The sequence below is a fragment of the Neovison vison genome, chromosome 1, assembly GCF_020171115.1.
Source record: "Neovison vison isolate M4711 chromosome 1, ASM_NN_V1, whole genome shotgun sequence".
NCBI lineage: Eukaryota > Metazoa > Chordata > Mammalia > Carnivora > Mustelidae > Neogale > Neogale vison.
In genome coordinates, this window is record NC_058091.1 from 191,157,765 (window position 1) to 191,178,199 (window position 20,435).

The following is a 20,435-nucleotide window of genomic DNA, read 5'->3' on the forward strand; positions in this document are numbered from 1 at the left end:
AAGAGATCCAGGCCAACCTTTTTTTTTTTTTTCTTCCCCTGGGCTACTCCTTACTATAGGAGCACAAGACCACAGAGTGTGGAGAAAGCAAGGTTGAAAGAAGGAGCTCTCCAAACACACTTGGTCAACTACAGACCCAGAGTTTCAGAACTCGCTTTCTAGGAAACCAAACTCAAAACTATTTCTCTTTACCAACCAGATCATTGCTCACGTGACAGATCTCAAACTTCCAACCCCTTCATTTTCCCCACTGAGGTTCACTTGTCTTTGAGTAAAAACAAAACGAAACATAAGAGCTACACATTTTTATTTAGCTCAACAAAGTACTTAGGTGCATGGGCAGGGGACAGATCTCATAGGTACACAGCCGTGTTTCCTCATAAACTGAATACATACCATTGCCATGAATATATCCTTTACCCTAAAATGCAAATGAGCACCAAAAATATTTTTTTTTTACAAAAATGGGGCCTAAAAATAAGTCCTTAGGTGCAATTCCTGAACAGTAACTAGCCTGTAGAAGATGGACCTTGTTTAAAGCACCACACAACGATGTGTGTTTACATCACCCTTTTATTTCATAGTTAGAAATAATACAGTTCCACAGGGTAAATCATCAATAAATAACGGTGTTTAATCATTAAACGTAAAAATCCCAACTCTTTGGCATCTGACAGGATTCTATTTCTTGTCAAACTAATGACTGTATAGATAGTTAATCTTAGTGATCATTCGTCAATACAATTATGTTACAAAGGTGCAATTTACTTTAAAATATACAACAGCTGAAAATTTTCAGCCCACCAAGAAATCTGATCAATTCAGTAAGAGAGGGGTCAACTTCCCCAAGGCGCTTTCACACGGTTTGCCTCAGTGAAAGTCTAATAAAGTTGATTAAGAGTTCCTAGGATTTTCTAATACTTATTCTGCTCTAAACAGAGTTTGCCCTTCATTCTGGTTAAAGGAAAGTCATATCTGTGCCAAGAATGACCCACTCGTTAATAAAAGGTGTTCTTATTTTATAAGCAAGACTGCTAACACCTAAGAAACTCACAGCCCCCAAACTAAAATTTAAAATAAGCAGTTCTATGCTGCCAGAAATGCCAATTTGGTAATAAATTGCACCTTCAAGAGTCAAAAAAGAAATAAAAGAAATAGAAACTTTTACAAAAGGTTAAGTTACATACATTTTTCTCAAAATATATTCAAGAATAGTTGAGCTGTATTTGTTACTAAAGCCAGGGCGTTATTACTTTAGCAACAAATTAAACCAGTGCAATTGACACAAATTGTTAAGTAATCCAGGATTAACCCATTAAAACTGCAGAAGCACTTTAGGCTCCCACACTAATCCTAGAAACTGGAATTTCAACGAGCGCTTGAGCTGCACAGAACTAAAACTAGAATAACCCGGATGCCATGCTGAATGGTATCACTCCATACTTAGTTTAAGCATTCGATAGTAGAAATCATGAGTCCTTCTACTAAAAGTTTCATTCACTTACAGAACATTCAGATGCAAATAGTATTATGCCTATCATCCGCAATTAAAAGAATCCTCTCTATTTTAAAGTTCCAGATGAATTTTTAACTTAGAAAGTAAGCACTATGGAAACTTTTTTTTAACTTATGAAAACTTCATATTGGAAACTTTCTGGAAAAGCTTCCCCCCACCCATTGTAAAATAAATACTTTGTATCCCAAATTTAATTGTATTAAGACACACTTTAATAATGCTATAAAGAAATATTTTACAGCCATAGAGATCCATAACTTTCCATGCGGAAATAAAAAAATCCACTGCTCAACAGTATTATTGAGGCAAGTGAAGACAGATTATTCTCTTGTCAATCTGAAATGTTAAATTTTTCAGTGCAAAACCAGTTATAAAATATTTAAACTCAATATTTAAAAATAAAAAGTGGTCCAATTCAGCAATGTTCAAGTTCTAAATTTCATAAAACAAATCATTACATACATCGTATAGTAAAATACAGAGATTAAAGTAGTACTTGAGTAAAGATATAATTTTCTAATGAATCATACCAAGTCAGCAATAACCAAGCAGATAACATTCCCAATTTGAGTGTCAGAATCATAAAGATGGCATTACTGACCACAGCCTTTTTCCCCCTAGCTAAAAAGCTATTCAAACTAATGGCCGACATTCTGTTTTCTTTGCAGTGGCGTGCTCTAGAACGATTTCCCCCCAAGTACCTGTGATTTCATTCCTGTGTTCAAATTTTGATCCAGACAATTTTTAGGTTCCAGGAACACTGAGCTGATATAACCATCTATAATGTGAAGGAGTCCTGTACAGAGAACGACAGTGGGTTTTCCCAGCCAAGCGGACGCTGACCTACACTGGTCGGTACTCTCTGCCCCTGGCTCATGTGTTATTCCTGGCAAACACACGGTCCCCTCGGAGGGTGAGGTGCTGGAGCTGGTACTGGAGCACTTCTGTGTCCGCTGGCTCCTTGATGCTCATTTTATCTAGATTGAGGTAGTCCAGAGATTTGGAGTGAGCCCTCTTACCTTTAAGAAGACAAAGAGGCAGAGGCCCGTGGAGGGCCTTGTAAGGTTCGTAAGGTAAAGATTTAGTGCACTTGTCTCCTGAGCTGGGCATCCGCCTTCGCCTCCTGCCGTTCACCGCCGGGATCTCGTAGGGCTGGTAGTACCGACTTCGGGTTTTGTACAAACGGGAGGAACGCGCGAGTCCTGCGTCCAGCTGCTTGGAGCGCAAGGAAGGCACAGCTTCTCCCTTACCCTCTTCACCTCCCGTGCACTTCTGGGCTAACTTCAGGAGTTCCTCGCCAGTGGTGAAGCCAACCAGGTAGTTGGAGTCCATGTGCAGAATCTGGTAGCCCGACACAGTCCGGCGCATGGGCGAGCACGGTGTGCTGGAGCAGCGGGGCTTCTCCGCTTCGGCCTTGCCGGGGGAGCTCGCCTCAGCCACCGGCAGGGGCAGCGTGGCCAGGGTGCTTCTGGACTCTCCGTTGACATCGACTTCCATGGTAGGCACCAGGCGGCACACTCCTGAAAGCAAACAGACTCAGATCGTTACGGCGTCGTGCCCAGACCCTCGGGCCAAGCTGGAGCGGGTTAGACGGCTCCGGGAGCATGAAATAACACCGGCCCGAAAGGCGGCCACTGTCCAGCTGCCAGACGTTTATCTGTGTCTATAACGCACTCCAGAGCAGGCATTAAAATGACTAGGACTTCTGGGTGCCTGGGTGGCTCAGTGGGTTAAGCCCTCTGCTTTCGGCTCAGGTCATGATCTCAGGGTCCTGGGATCGAGCCCCGCATTGGGCTCTCTGCTCAGCGGGGAGCGTGCTTCCTCCTCTCTCTCTGACTGCCTCTCTGCCTACTTGTGATCTCTCTCTGTGTGTCAAAGAAATAAATAAAAATCTTAAAAAAAAAAAAAAAAGAAAGACTATGACTTCTCTACCTTCACAAACGTGGAGGCAGCTTAAAGTCTGGAGGAGGACTAAAAGGTTCAGATAGAGAAGAAAACAGAAAACAGTCCTTCCCTACAGGAGGCACTCCGTTCAGTCACGCAAGCTTTATTCCTTGATGTGGTAGTAAGCAAATCAAATACAGATCTCAACGTGAGGCAAATAAAAATATCCTACACGGCGCCACAAGAATCCACCAAAGACTCTCAACTTGAAAATTGGCATCTTTACATTTTCCATCATTTAATTTAAAATAAGCATTGAGCTCTTCACACCTATGCTTTTTTTTTTTTTTTTTTTTCCAAACGTGTTTAAGGGGCATATAATGAAAGATGAAAACGGATCGATTTCTGCAAAGGTTCCAACACAGGCCTAAAGAAATGTTTTGAAGGTATGGAGGTGTCAGTCTTAAGTTCCCCAAATGTTGCAAATGTTCTTCCTCCCATGTCCCCAGTGAATTATTTACAGCAAACCATTTCCTAGTTTAAAAAGAAAACCCTAAATCCAATAAATCAGGTCACTTTTAGTATTAAGCATATATAAAATATCAGATGCACTCTATTTGAGAAAATAGGCCACTGATTTTTACATTACTTTATTTTACAATACTTAAGATCCTGCACTTTTGGATAATTTAATAAATGGCAGAATAATTCTCAATGAATGCTGATATTATTCATCATGATGATGACACTATATATTTTGGAAAACCCCACTGACAAGAAGTACCACGAAAAACGGCCAGGTTTCTAGGAAGCTGCAGATAAGTCAAATTTTGGAAAATAAAAAAAGTACTAAGGGAAACTGAGTGTCAGTGTCTTTTCAGAGAAACTTTATTTCTACTTGATCATCAGTATGGAGTAGAAAACACAATTTTTTAAGTATCTCAGGTTGCCAACCAAAATGATGTCAAATAGTAACTAATTTTAAGACGAAAAATTTATTGGAAGAGACTGTTATATTAAATGATTCTTATAAATGCTTTTGTGAAACAAATCACCTTTTCCTGGTTGAAGCATTTCCCAAAGTTTGGGTATTCATTTGAAATCCAAGCAATTCTAAAGCTCACTTGCATGCTATTCTTTCCTTTATGAGGAAACCAAGACTATGAAGAAGTCCCCAGACACCGTCCTATCCTCACTACACCGACATCTAGAACACAGCTGAAAACTGAGTCCTGGGATAGAGCAAATGTCAAAGGGATCCACAGAGCTTTTACTTACTTTTTGCTCTAAACTTTAGTCTATGTAGTTCCAAATTTAATCAAAATACTGTAGGCCCCTCAACCCTTTCAGATCTAAATTAATTGGCTTTATTGTATAATGTAAAAAGTAAATTTTTATTTGATTGTGTAATTTATTTCTTTGTTAGGAGGACTATCAGCTACTTTGATAAGCATACAGAAACCTGAAGATTTCTTTTTTTTTTTTTTTAAAGATTTTATTTATTTATTTGACAGAGAGAAATCACAAGTAGGCAGAGAGGCAGGCAGAGAGAGAGAGAGAGAGAGGGAAGCAGGCTCCTTGCTGAGCAGAGAGCCCGATGGGGCCTCGATCCCAGGACTCTGAGATCATGGCCTGAGCCGAAGGCAGCGGCTTAACCCACTGAGCCACCCAGGCGCCCAACCTGAAGATTTCTTATCTGATACACTTCAGAGGGCCTGAGCTTTGTCAAACCTTATACTGAATAAACAAATGTTTCCTCTAAGCCAAAGGACATACTAATCTCATACTTCCTTTCTCACTAATTCTAGATACCCAGAAGGAGCCCAGGAGGTCAGATCTAAGGCCTCCAAGTTACCGAACCTGACAGGGAGCTACAGGCGGCAAGTGTATCTCTAATAGTCCATTCTGAAAGACAAGGAGAGGAGGGCCAGTGAGGCTCAAAGAACCAGGGCTGTGCAGGAAACGGAGCACACACGCAAATGGGTACCCCACGTAAGAATGACCTAGGTGTTGGCACTCAAGCAGTCAGTCCACATGAGGTGACACCCTTGGTCTAGGTCCCTTCCAAATCTGGGAGTCCATGACAGTCCACACACCACCAGCAGCCACCTTCCTGCGTTCTCATTCGGTGCATTACAAACTTGCCCCAATCCAAGCATGCACACTCCACCCATCAGGGTTCGGGTAATAATTCAGAGGCTAGGCCGAAAGTCATCTGTGCCTCTGAGGGATAAAAACTGCTAAGCAAGGGAAGAGGAACAAACCTTTGTTAGGATGCAAAGGCTTGAGAGAAAAGGGCAGAAAGTATTATCTAGAAAATAAGCACCTAGAAAATGAGAAAACTGACGACAGTGAGTGGTGATCTATAAAGGTGATGACTGGATGGGACATGAAACAGCTACCAGGACAATACAAAGAGATGAGTAACACTGCGGCTTCAGTTTCCAGCAGCCATAACATCGTAAAAACCACCACGTGGGTTGGCCAAAACTACCTAACAGGATCTTCAGGCACATACCTGACAGACAGTGATTTCACCCTGATGGTCAAACAAAAGAAACCGATGTGATCTAAGAGCTCTGGAAATTCCAACCGAGCAGCCTGGTGTAAGAAACATGCCATTTTTGCTGAGGTAAACAACACACCCCCTGTTAGAAGATACCACTTAAGCAGCAACTTAAAGACACAACCACTTCCAATACACTCTAACAGGTATGTGGCCTAGGAACTAAGGTCAACACTCTACGTCAGGTTTCTGAATTATAGTCTCACGGTCCTGGAACATAAGAACACTTGTCTTAAATGTTACATAGATCGCTGCAACCTACTGAACTTCTGATGAAAGACTGTAAATTCTGGAAAAGTGCTCGCATGTTTTAGTGATAAAAACATCAGTACTTCTGCTCCAAACAGTAAGAGTCTCAAAACTAACAGCTCTGTGAGGTGGTTTTGTTGGTTTCTTCAGTGTATTGTTGAACGTATGAGAACCTCTTCAGATCTTGATATTCATGTAGGAACATCCACGGTGCACAACCTGACTCTTGCAAACTGCTTAGATTTTAAAAAAAAACTTTTTACTTACATATCAATTGTCCTTCTAAAGAGTGTCTAGCATGCACCACTGAGAAAGCTAGGTGGCGGCCACGTTTCAGAAAAGAGAACATGGATTGGCAAATATTTTGTTTTTAGCTAAGTGAAATGCTGACTAAGCAGTATGCCCTCCACTCTTCAATGTGACTCACAGAAAGAAAACTTCTTATGCTATTAAATTGCTGAGAATTTCCTGACTGGATTTAAAGACTGGACTAAGGCCCTGGGAGTAGTTACAGGATCAACTTCCCCAGGTGACCTCTTAAATGAGCAGAAGTAGTATAGGAACACATCTGAAAAAGAAGTCGAGCTACTTTCTAATTCCGTAATTCAACAACAACAACAACAAAGGCAGTGATACTAAGATGGAGATACTTTTTCACACAGTAAAATTTCTTACTAAAAGCACTAGATCAGGGATGCATGGGTGGCTCAGTCAGTTAAGCAACCAACTCTTGATTTTGGCTCAGGTCATGATCTCAGGGTCATGGGACCAAGCCCCGAGTTGGGCTCCATGCTGGGTGTGATGTCTGCTTAAGACTCTCTCCACCTCTGCCCTCAACGTCCCCTCGACCCTGCTCACTTGCTTTCTCTGTAAAAAAATAAATAATGGGAAATTAATAAAAGCAGTGATCAGGAAACATGGCTACCATGACTACAACCGGAGATGACCTGTGATTAGAATATTCTTCATATTTTTCATATAGGTTTATTATTCCTTAACAAACCATTCATGATGAAGCATTTTATTTCCTATCCTAAAATAAACTGTGCCTCATAAATGCCTACTGCCAAGATAAAAGATGACAAAGAACTCTTACAAATACTGCAGGTATGTGCAACAGGCAGCCACTCCCACTGCACCAGTAAGAATAAACATGAACCGGGAAACTAGGCATCAGGCTACCTTCTGCACTGCTGAGCACTAGAAATCACAGAGCAATGACAACCTTATATTGATTCCAGTAATGCTTTTCATATGCAGTTTAAAGCAAAAATAAAAACCGGAAACAGAAAGCCGAAAAGTGTTGTTATTGTAATAACAGAAACAGCAAAATTTCTGTTGGTAGAAGAGTCTACAACAAAAAATACAACAGAGAATAGGAAACTCAACTTGTAGCTGATGAATACTTTTAAAACTTGAGTCTCCTAAGCAAGTTCCAGGAACATATATGATTTTTTTTTAACCGCCACCTAAGGGTCTTCAGGATCAAATTCCTTCCCAGTCTAATCCATAACAAAGGTACTGCCATAGACTTACAAAACGTGAAAGACCTATGTTCATAGGGGCCAGTGTGTTTCTTTGAAATCTGGGAGGATTCAAAAATCAACCAGGCTAGACAAGGTAGCACCTCAGTATCTGCTAGAAAAATGTACACAGCACATTATTTTAAAAATATGGGTATGAAAAAAAAATATGGGTATGGCATGCCATTATGAATTCCGTCTGCAACTAATGCCAACAGGTCCAACGTACAACAAATGTGTGGAGGACCCTGGTACACCGAGATGAGCGCACTCAAAAGACCATCATCGGTGTAAAATCTGCTCAGCTCTGAACACTCCCCAAGAGGTCCAACTTCCCAAGCATCTGGCACAAGGAGCATTTAAAAAATATAACCGAGGTGCCTCAGCTCCTCAGACCAGCTCTGAAAATAGCCGAGAAGTTTCACAATTGGCTTACAAAGAATTCTTTTTGAAATATACTGCATTCTGGGAATTTTTTTTTTAAAATCAGGCTTATCAAAAAAAAAAAAAAGTCACCATCAGTAATCAAAAAAATTATCCCATATGCTTGAACCGTTTTTAGTAACACGCAGCAATTCCATTTAAGAGAAAACATATATAACCGTCTAAATATACAGAACAAAAATGTCACCGTGTGAACAAAATCCTTTTCAAGAAATGATCCATTTGGAATAAAGCCGGCTCTTGGCAAATGGGAGTCTCCCAAGCATGACTACTGTCAGTCTAGCGATATCTAGAACCACTTAGTTTCGGTGCCAGCATCATCTCGGATTTCACCTATGCAGAGCTTCTGATCATGAGGAAGAGGACACTGAAGCCATGAAGGCAGGTGCTTGCCCAGGGCGGGATATGCAGTCCCGGTTTCCTGACACTGGCAACTTCATCATGCTACGTGTGGGGGACACGGCTCCTCAACTTGTACACATGCAAAGAGCATCCAAGGAGCTTCAAAAACTACGATGCCTGTGCTCTACCTCAGGTCTGTGTTTGAAGTCCGTTGGGCACAGCCTAGGCTCTGCACTTTTCGAAAAGATCTCCAGGACCTTTTTTTTTTTTTTTTTAAGATTTTATTTATTTATTTGACAGATAGAGATCACAAGTAGGCAGAGAGGCAGGCAGAGAGAGAGAGAGGAGGAAGCAGGCTCCCCGCTGAGCAGAGAGGCCGATGCGGGGCTCGATTCCAGGACCCTGAGATCATGACCCAGGGCTGAAGGCAGAGGCTTCAACCCACTGAGCCACCCAGGCACCCCTCCAGGACATTCTACTCTGCAGACGTGTTTGGGAACTTGTCAGACAGAACTTATCAGACAGAAGAATTTCACTCCTCTAAGTCCGTGCCTTTTTTGTTTTGCTTTGTTTTACATCAGTCATTACTGTCCTACTAGTGGATACATTTTCTGCTGCTTGAAATTGTAACAACCTATCCCTAATACCTTCTGGTTTACTGGGTCTAATCCACTGTGGGCTTAAAAAGCAAGTGCTGATCAAACGTGTTGAAACTGGATATAAAATAAAAATATATCTGTGCTGAATGAGAATCGGGCCCCTTGGTGTGCACACACTGCTCCAGCTACTTCAGCTTCTTAGAAGCCTGTATCAGATACAGCCCTTTGGAAAACAGTTTGGCAATTTCTGACACAGTTAAATAAATGTTATTTAAAGACCCACCTACACTACTGTAGGTATTTACCCAGGGAAAATGAAAATGTATATTCACATAAAGATCTGAACATGAATACTTTTAACAGTTTTATTCATAATCACCAAAAACTAGAACAATCCAAACGTCCATCAACGGGGAAGTGGAAAAAGAAAGAGTGACCCATCCATACTATGGAATACATTTCAGTAACAAAAAGGAGCAAACTAAGATTACAAGAGTGAAAGCAGCAGATAGAAAATGCTACATATGTGTGATTCTACTTATATGACATTCTGGAAAACTAAAGGGACAGAAATCAATCAACAACTGCAAAAGGTCAAGGTTGGGAGGTGGGGACAAAACTACAAAGGGGCACAGGGAACCTTGCCAAGGAGTGATTAAAATAGTCTATATATAGACTGTAATGGGCATTCCACAGCTGGATACATTTATCAAAACTCATCAAACTATACAAAAGGGTGATTTTTACTATATACAAATTATACTTCAATTTGAAGTCTGACTTCAAAAAATAAAAAAAATATTAAATTAAAATAAAAGAAGCCTGTCACACACTTCCAAGTTTTTGAACTTCCTCCTAATTTTAAAATTCTTCAAATTATTGGATCTCAGAATCACAAGGCATCTTAATGGTTGTTCAGTCTATGTTTGAACACCTCCAATGACAGGTAACTCATTACCTCTTGAGTTGTTGGTTCATTTCACCTTTGCAGCTATGCTAGACTGTCCTTGTATTTAATATATAACTATATCCACAATTATGTATACATACCTACACATGTGCCTCTGAAGAGAAAGAAACACACAGACCCACACACACATTCCTGTAACTTCCACTCACTACTCCTAGTTTTGTGTTTTATTTAAATTAGATGAGTTAACTCAGCCACTTTATTTCTTACTCAATATCCTCTAAAAGTATTTTGTACTTTGAGTTTTCAAACACCTGGTTTTTTTCCTCAAAACTTAAAATTTAGTAATGATTCCATTTTTCCAATGTTTTAAAATGCATTGTCATTAATCTGGTACACTGTATCTAACTAATGAAATGAAAGTGTCTGGTATTCCCCATCATTCTTTTGAATCATTCTGCTGCTGATGGTTACTTTGGAGATCACTTATTATGAAACCAGAAGTTTTTCCAGAATTTTTTTCCCCGAGTATTTCCCCCGCAAGGATTCTGACCACTCCAATTCAAAGCAAGGACCTATAAAGATCCTGCCTAAGTATAATGAGATATCAAAGCACCAATGAACTCACATTAGTATATTTTTTAAAATTCTAAGAAGCTACAAAGATAATTATTAAATTCTTTTCACCTTCAAACACATGGAGTCACATGGATAACTGCATTGGCATAGATACAAAGGCGACGCACTGAAAAAAGACAACGAAAAGACAACAGCACTGCGTTAATTTTAGCAAGTTTAAATTGATGGTGTAATAAAAAGAAGGTCACACTTACAGTGAACTTCTGTATGACCAAGTGAAACTGATGCTCCTTTCAGTCACCTGTATGCCTTTCTTTAATAACGTATGACCATATACAACAAGAACTTTTTGCAAATTATTTTGCCCATCTCTAGGGATTAATGTATTACTAAAATTTCCCTGAAATCAGAGCAATTACCTCTTAACTACTCTATTCTTAAGTATTATTCCAAAAATCTCCTTTATCTCACAGGAATAAGGAAAAACCCCAATCAATAAGGCAAACACTTCAAGATAATAAAGTTAGCAATCTGCAACAATAATTTCAGTTCCCATCATTAAAATTTTCATTACTGTAGTATATATACTTGCAATCATATCTTGACATTTCACATTCATCTGTTTATGTAGTCTTTAAAACACATGATGATGTGTTCATACAACGGGTTAACAAAAAGAAAAAGCAAAATATAACTCACCAGACTAAATCCCAGAAGATGTCACTGTAGAATGTCCAATGAGTCCCAAGGGAACACAGGCATAATATTTCTTCTGCTCTATTCCCGATACTAAACATGGAATATAAAAATAAACCTTTAATTTAACAAGTAACACAACTTACAAAGCAATTAGAACCATGCTAACTGCAACACAGGAAGAAACTAGCAGGAGGTAACTAAAATCAGGTACAGGTTCTAGAGGACGCAATATTAATTCCTTTTATTAAAGCACACTGACTTTGTTTAGCTCAACTGAACTTCAACCATTTTATCATGTTTATTCCTCTGTATTCTGCTGCTGAAATTCTACCTCGAGACTAAGAGCAGCTAAGTGGACTAAATACAGACACAAAAATTGGGGGGTTAAAAGTTAGCTCCATCACCCTAGCACTCTCCGTGTACTCAGGAAATTCACAGTATCCTATGAAAAAATGATGATGAGGCTGGGGTTAAAAGAACAGGTCTTATTTACGGCCTGGCTAAGAACTTTGTGTCCTGACCTTGTATAAAGAGCAATATTGAAAATGAGGACGATACCATTCTTCCTCCCTCATAGAGCCGCTTTGAGGAGGAGTCAGGGGAATGTGTTCTGCACGTTGTAAAGCCCTTTAGAGATGTGTGATGTTATTATTATGCAATTAATTTTTGCTGTCTACTCATCATAGCCATAAAATAGCAACAATAAAAATCCTTCATAAGACCGCTCTGAGGCAAATGGTTGGAAAGGCCTTGGAAAACACTTTCTTCTTTCTTTCTTTCTTTTTTAAGAGAACACCACTTCTTTATAGAGTTTCCACATTGCTTAAGATTTCGAGCCTCTCCTCTAGGCCTCTCCCTTTCCTGAGGAGGTAATGTGTAAGAGCCTCTGTCTTTATCTCCTACCTTCCTTGTTAATTGGGTGAATTTCTTGAGATCAAGACAACTCCCCAAAGTCCCATCCACCTGTAAAGATTTCTTTGGTGGTTGGGTTTCTGTGGCTTTGTCTAACCTGGGGCCAGGGAGCCTCCAGTGGGGTGAGTGGATTCATTTCACCAGCACAGGTGCACAGGGCCCCCAAGAGTGGCTGCAGTGAAAACAAGCCCTCACAGCCAAAGCAAAGGCAAGGGAGAAGGCAAGGGCTTGTCACCTTATTACTTTCCTTACCACTACTGAAGAGCTGCATCCAAAGGAAATGCATCGCTTACTGAGTTAAAGGGATCTGCCTCTTGAACTTTGCAAACCGGAAGGAGTGAATGCACCAAGACCTAGCAGTCATTCTGAGAAGCTCCCCTAGATTTAGGAAACAGCTTCGTGATGCTCCCTTTCTCACTGCTTCTGCCACAGACTGGGTCCAGACTGGGGAACCAAGACTCCTGCAAAAGGAAGACTTGCTTCTCATCCACCAGGGAGCCTCTGGTTTTCACATAAAGTGAAAACACGGCAAAAAACTGTTGCCTGATAATACTTTTTTTTTTTTTTTTTTTTTTTACACCTAATGTACCCACTCTTGGAAATGTCCCCAATAGTACTGTTACAAAGTTCAAGTTGATTTCTTATCCAAGTAAATGGATTTTAGTGGGGATGGAAATTTAAAAAGAAACTCCTGTTGCTTGAGCCCCTCCTGCATGTCAAAGTTAAGGGCCAATTCTGTGGCTTCATCTTAACCCCGACTCTGCAGGGGCGGGGGGGGGGCGGCGGGTACCATCCCCCTTGCAAAGTGTTCCATCAAGCAATGCTATCTGAGGGTCAGGCAGGAACTGAACCCCAGTTTGCCTGACTCTGAGGCTCGCCGACCTTGCTTTCTATACATGTGGCCTCTGCTCAGTGCTAAGCCCGGATGGACAGCTTTTTACACAACAACCATGTTCCTGAAAAATGTAAATTATTTTCTGTAAATGGAATTCTATTTCAAATGTGTGGAGAGGCACTTTATTTTAAAGCTTTATTGCCTCACTTGCGAAGTGATTGGAAGGAGGTGCTTTTAGCTACTAGTTCTCGTGTTATTTCCAACTTGAAAATGGGAGGATGGAGAGGCACATACCGGAGTCCTCTACAAAGTCCATCCAAATCGTGGACCCTTTCTCCGAGAGGAGCGCACAAGATCCTTGAAAAGCATAAATCGTAAGGGAGGACAAAACCGTTATCAAGCAATCCTGGCTGGTTATGTGGTTGGAGGCCAAATACAGAGAGATATTTCCACTTCATTTTTCAGGGCTACCTCTATCACAGAGTGAGATCCATTTCATTTAGACTTTTGGAAATTTAGATAGAAAACTCAGGAGCAGGAACATTAGAAAAAAATCTGGACGTGTTTTAATTCTAAACAAAAACTAGTTTTAGGGGCATCTGGGTGGCTCAGTGGGTTAAGTCTCTGCCTTCAGCTCGGGTCATGGTCTCAGGGTCCTGGGATTGAGCCTCGCGTCAAAATGTAAGCCATCGATGAACACATATTTTGTGTACATATTATACACTGTATTCTTACAATAAAGTCTGCTAGTGAAAAGATAATGTTAAGAAAATCACAGAAAAGAGAAAATACATTTACAATACTGTACTGTATTTAAGAAAATAAAAATCTTAGGGGTGCCTGGGTGGCTCAGTTAGTTAAGCATCTGCCTTCAGCTCAGTTCATGATCCCAGGGTCCTGGGACCAAGCCCCACAACAGACTCTCTGCTCAGCGGGGAGCCTGCTTCCCCCTTTTCTCTCTGCCTGCCTCTCAGCCTACTTGTGAACTCTCTGTCAAATAAATAAATAAAATCTTTAAGAAAAAAAAAAACTAGTTTTAGAAAACCCTGTAAAATCTCATTCAAGCTATCATGTAATTTGTATCATGTATTTGGTGATAACATGCTTCAAGCTCTTAAATGCATGAAAAAATATATTTTCCAACAGTTTTTTCAAGAGCAAAAGAAAAATCAACCTAAAACTTCATTCTGGATTTGAAAACAGAGAGCCTTAAAGTAATTTTCCAACTCTTGCCCGGGAGCTGATGTGGAAGTCTAGGAAATGGTCGGTAATTTCATAGTAAACAAAGTGTAGTAACTGATTATCCCTATTAGGGCAGTGCCAAGCCAGAAATAGAATACAAACACAGAGTCAAAGGGAGCCACCCAGGCGAAACTAAGGTGAAGGAGCTCCATTCCCTGTCTCATTTTTTCCTCATTTCTGACTCTGCTTATTTCTGTGTGTATAACCACCTGCTATCTGTGCACAGGGACTAAGAGGAAGAGAATAAAGATGATGAAGAAGAGAAGAATGAAAAGACGAGACCAGACACTAGTATAAGAATGTGTCTTCTTGAAGAGATTGCCTACAAAGGAATCTAGTTGAAAAAAAGAAGAAGAAGAAGGAGAAAAACTAAAGAAAGGGCTTTATCCCATGTCCTGTAGAAACAATTAAGATTGTGTGTAATGTAATATGAAAGTTCCCAAAGAACTGGATTTTTAATAAAAAGAAACCAATATTTTTGAACACCTTCTCTATGCCAAAAGCTATAAGCAATTTATAGCTACTTCAAGGAGAAAATACCACCCCCACTTTAAAGTATTTGACCAAGTAATACACTATTTGAGAGTCAGAACAAGAATCTGAACACCTACCAGTCTGACTCCAAAGCCCACGGACCCTGGCAGAATAGGGATGATGAATTAATATACCTTGTTTATTATGAAGGTACCAACCATTTCCTAAATTTCCACTTTAACTCCAGGGCAAGAGTAGACAATCACTTTAAGGTTCCCCTGCTTTTAAATCTAGAATAAAGTTTTAGATTGGATAACATTTCTAGAATACTTTAAAAATCTATAAGTCCCTAACACTTGCAACTGATTCTGGCCAATGCTTTGACCATGAAGTCTTGGCAAAGTATCAACAGATCTCCTGTCCAAGACAGTCAGCAAGAAGGAAAAGAACTCATATGAAAGGCTTACAAGATATACTAAATGCTGTGCAGAAAAACAGACAGAAGTAAATAGAGCAGAGGCTAGAATATATAATGCTTCCAGTTACAAACAGCTGAAACGAGCAGAAAACCCCGTGACATTATGCTGGAAGCAATGAAAATAGGAAAAAATCAGCATGGCCAAGGTCTTCCCGCAGGCCTCTGGATAGGGAAGCCATGAGTGACTAAGCAAAAGACACCCCACATATGACTGCAAATGAAGCTTCTGCAAATAGGAAAGTTTGCAAACATTAACTAGGAAGTGTGTCAAATTTCTCAGGCAGGGTGATAGATATCAAAACAGGTAAATAAAGAAGAATGTCCTTCAAAAGTAGGGAGGCCATATGTCTCAGTTCACAGCCAGTAATGCGGCATAATTATTTATAGCACCCCCTTTATCACTCCAAAGTGTCCCTGTTGGGCAATTATACTGTTCTCCTACTCAAAAATAATATTTAACAATGAAAAGGTAAGGAATTAAAAGACTGGGGAGGGGGAAGTAAGGAAAAAAGACCCTTCTGCTTGCACGGTGGCTTCCCACACAGATCTGAGGAGTATTTATTTGGGTGTATCCACTCAGCTGCTCAATTATTCATTCACTCATTCTGACATGCAACAATATTTCTTGAGTCTTAACATATCCCAGCATTGTACAGGCACTGGGGCAAATACAAAAAGTGAAGCTGGAGACAAGGCAAGAACGAAAGACAGACAGACATGGAAACACAAGGGAATCTAAAACACAGAATAGTAAACTTGAATGGTACTGGGAACCCAGAGAAGGCAGTATTTTTCCTCCCAATACAGAAAGCGCTACAGGGAAATGTTCAAGCCCACACAAAATACCTATGTACAAAAAAGCCATAAGTATCAGACTTCAGCACAGATCCACTAATAAAACAACAGTAAGGAAAAAAAAAAATAATGGAGAACAAACAGGGTTGACAGAGGGAGGTGGTGGGGGATGGGCTAGATGGGTGATGGGTAGTAAAGAAGACACCAGTTATGTTGAACACTGGGCATTATATATGTGATGAATTACTAAATTCTACTCCTGAAACCAATACTACACTATATTAACTAACTAGAATTTAAATAAAAATTTGGAAGAAAAAATAAATAAATAAAAATTAGGGGCACCTGGATGGCTCAGTCAGTCAAGAGTCTGACTCTTAATTTCAGCTCAGGTATTGATCTCAGGGTTGTGGGTTCAAGCCCTATGCTGGGCTCCACCATGGAGTCTACTTTTATAAAGAGGTTTTTTTTTATAAGAAGAGGAAATTTAAATCTATCACTTCCAAATCATATGGTTATAAGTACAGAAGCCAGCAAATAGCCCTTGTGAATTTTGGTAAATAAATCACACTAATCATTAAAGAGTATATTATAGAAAACAAGATAAATTTTAGGCAAAGAAAAATGGTAGAGTAGAAGTTATGGTTTCTAATTCTAGATCCAATACACAAAGAAAAAAATGAAAACAGGCAATATTTCTCAGAGTAGCTATTCAAGGAGAGAGCAGTAAGATAAAAAAAAAGCAAGTGAAAAAAATAGGTAAACGTTGTATTCAGACTAATGAAAATATTTTGCAACTCCTAGTCTCAAAGATTACTCTAAAAATAAAAAAGACAAGGGCCAAAACATCTCTCAAGTAACAGAACACTGAGCAGAAATAAAATGGTTTAACTGCTAAAGTTACAACACACACAGTAAGAACAAAATGCTTAGCTGTACCTACCCTACTCTACATGATCATCATAGAGATTACTTCAATCTCATTTTTCCATTTGTAACTCATAAAAACTAAATCATCAACAATTTTAGGAAGAGTTATTGAGCAGGGTGTGACATTTCTGAAACCACCCACCATCCCTGACCTTACAAACAAATCATTAACCTCACCAAGGGGGGGTAAGACAATCCATAATCAGTTCAGTAAGACCAAAAAAAAAAACAAAAAAAAGGGTGTTTCTCTTCCTACTATCAGTTCTTTTAATAGCAACCCCCTGAAAGTGCAGCATCCATTTTCCCTCTATTTCTGCTAGTAGAAATTAAAGTTAGATTACCAATGTTGTCTCACTATTATGTAAAGTCACCCTTCACTTTTAGGGGGAAAAAATAAACCCAAACAACTGGTTTCACTACAAATATGACTGGTGGTAACTGGAACTGCAGATCTACATGCAGTCTTTACAAGAAATCTGTCTCTGAGGAAAGTATAACCAAAATGGGACAGGTGCACACGGTGGAATTGGTTAACCTTCCACATGAAAGCTTAAACCCAGGAACTTATTTTGATAGGCTGGTGACGGAATCAAGAGTTCTCTCTGGAGGAAAAGACCTGATTTTTTTCTCCCAAAGGATATAAATCAGCAACAGCAAAGCAAATTTCAACCCTGTATATAAAGTTTTATTACTCCCACCACACTAAATACTTCAAAGGGTGTACAAGAGCTCTCCAAAGGATACAAAATTATACAAAGGAAACAAATTCACTGACCATGATGCAAGGTCAATAAATACCCTGTATATCTTTTGTCCTGGGGTTGTCACTATTAAACAGTCTCACCTGCAATTAATTAACTAGAATGTTGACAGAAGCATACTGTATACACTGCTGTTATCAAATCAAGAGCTCTACGGGTTCATTAATCCTAACATTTCATCCTCGTCATTTTATTAAGTTTATAATGCATACACAGCCACATGACAGAAACACCTAAATCTATGTAAAATTCATTAAACATAATTATGTAAGCATAAATCATGGTCTTGAATATATAAAGTACCCAAAACTTCTGCAATAATAACCAATACTGTATTTTAAAATCACTGAGAAGATAAACTTTGCGAAGAGATCATTTCTATCTCTCTTAGTGTGTAACTTCCTCTATAGGGTTAAAAAAAATACATAAAGCAACTAACAACTCTAAATTGTAGGGTGGCTCATCTCAGAAAAACAACATAAAATAAAGAGTTCCAGTAACGTCAGAATTGTGCAAGAATTGCTCTTTTCAGCTAGGAGTAGCGAGCATGCAATAAAACGCTTCTGCCTCTATTCTTCCTCAAATGGTGAGAAAGTTCCCAGCCCCAGTTTTACCTGTGCACTACAATCTACACATACCCTCTCAGCATCTTGGCTGGACAGAGATAACTAACCCACCCAAGTGCAAAGTGCTGCGGGTGGAGAAGCAAGAAGATCCTAAGGATGTGGAACATTTGCAAGGGGAAAGGGACGGGGCCATCATTCCCTTCATGTTCCCATCGCCTAGCTGGCAGATTTGCAGATTCCACCACTAGAGAGAGTTTGGCAGCTTCACAATGGGGCCGCCTGCTCAACGTGTGACTGCCGCCCGCCTGGAAACCCCTTTCCTCTGCTTACCACCCGCCCCAAAGTCCACCCGCGACAGGTGGGGAGAGGGCGGAGATGCCCAGCGACAAATCTGCCGCTTTCGCTTCTGGCCAGCACTCGGCCCGAATCTACACGCGCGCCCCCGGGCACGGTCGGTCCGTCCGCCCCCGCCGCACCGGCAGAAGCGCAACGGGCGCGGGCTGCGGGCTGGAGAGCGGCCTCACCCCCCGGATTGCGGCTCGAGAGAAGAGGGCCGACGAGATAAGCCCGTTAGGGCTCGCCCCCAGGCGCTATCTGGCCGGGGCAGTCGCACCCGGCGCGCGGCCGGGGCGTGCGGCCAGAGGCGCAGCAGGCCCGGGAAAGAGCTACTTCTCAATAGGGCCCCGAGGCCAGCTGCCCCGCGGTGCGGGCACGCCGGCGGAGGAACTAGCGTGCGCGCCAACGCGCCCCGACTTCCGCACCGCAGCACAGCGGGAGAGGCGCTCCGGCTCGCCGAGTCCCCGCACCTCCCCGGCGAGCGCACGCCGCGCGCACACGGGGGCGCACGCCCCCGCACACTCACCCGCGCTGCACACTCACGGCGTCTCCGGCCCCACCCCTGTGCCAAGCAGCCGCGGGCTCCCCGCACCCCGCAAGGGCCCCACCCAGTTCACCAGACCCCAGCCTCCTGCTCTGGCGCCCAAGGACCGGCCCGCCGAGGCCCGGGGCCCCTGGGGCCGACCCGCCGCCTATCCCGGAGGCCCGCCCGCCCGGGGTTCCCCAGCACCGCGCGGACACAGCGCGCCCGGCCCAGACACGAGGCAGGGAGGAAGGGGCGGTGCCGCGACTGGGACTGGCACCGGGACTCGGTGACTGGGGCACCCCCAAACCACCCACCCATCACCACCACCTTTTCTACAGCACAAAAGGTTGCAGGCGGAACCGCCGTCCCCGTGCAACCTACCGGTGGCCCACGGCGCCGCCACCTCCGCTGTGCCCGGGCCGCGGAGCCGGAGACAAGGGCGGGAGAGGCGCAGGGTTGCGGCGCCGAGATCCGGGCAGAGGCCGCCGGGCGAGCCAGCCGGGTACCCTCTCCTCTCCCACCGCGTTCGGCGCCAGCTACCGCCCGGCGTAGTCCCCGCCTCCTCCTCCTCCCCCGCCCGCCTTCCCGCCCTCCTCCCTCTGGCTGCCGAGGCGGAGCCCGTCAGCGCGGGGCCCGCCTCCTGCGCCCGCTCCGACACCCCGAGGAAGGGCGGGCCGGCGACCGAAAGGCGCTAAGAGGCCTGAAGTAGTTGGCGGGGGCGGGGGAGTTGCGGACTAGGGTGGGGAGGAGGAGTCCTAACACCTCCTCCAGGTCCCAACCCGCACTCCGACTCAGGAGCTCGGTCCGACTCGCAGGCCTGGTTTCACGCAGGTTCCCTCAGTGAGGTGGTGGGGTGAGGTTTGTCATTTGTGAGTCTCTGCTTGAAGGACTCAGCACTGAGCAGAAGTAGAGAAACTGGGGGCCCATGAAATGACAAATTATAGGGTCAGTCTTGAAAACCGCGGGGTGAGGTGCATTCAAATTTAGATTCTGATTGGATTCACTGTTTTTGAATCCTCAGACTGGATCTTTTCCATTCTTAGAAGAATTGATCAGGCTGGGCAGTGGGTTAAGGCCTCTTCCTTCGGCTCAGGTCATGATCCCAGGATCCTGGGATCAGCCCCACATTGGGCTCTCTGCTCAGCAGGGAGCCTGCTTCCCCCTCTCTCTCTGCCTGTCTCTCTGCCTACTTGTGATCTCTGTCTGTCAAATAAATAAATAAGATCTTTAAAAAAATTTAAAAAACTGTTGATCAGTCTTTTCTGTTCT

At 42.2% G+C, this 20,435-nt stretch overlaps 1 protein-coding gene across 4 annotated transcripts; it reads right to left on the reverse strand.

The window, feature by feature from the left end:
* Positions 1–290: 290 nt before the first annotated feature.
* On the reverse strand, positions 291–19,658 carry MACIR (macrophage immunometabolism regulator). Of its 4 annotated transcripts, XM_044264515.1 has the most exons (4): positions 19,548–19,658; positions 11,312–11,401; positions 10,721–10,778; positions 291–3,036 (listed from the first exon to the last, which is right to left on the reverse strand). In XM_044264515.1, exon 4 carries the CDS (start codon positions 3,011–3,013, stop codon positions 2,390–2,392), a length of 624 nt encoding a protein of 207 aa, XP_044120450.1. In that variant the 5' UTR covers positions 3,014–3,036; positions 10,721–10,778; positions 11,312–11,401; positions 19,548–19,658; the 3' UTR covers positions 291–2,389. The 4 variants fall into 4 exon arrangements, with proteins under 4 accessions (XP_044120450.1, XP_044120441.1, XP_044120459.1 ...); XM_044264506.1 differs by lacking the exon at positions 10,721–10,778; XM_044264524.1 differs by lacking the exons at positions 10,721–10,778; positions 19,548–19,658 and adding an exon at positions 19,167–19,225.
* Positions 19,659–20,435: the final 777 nt, after the last annotated feature.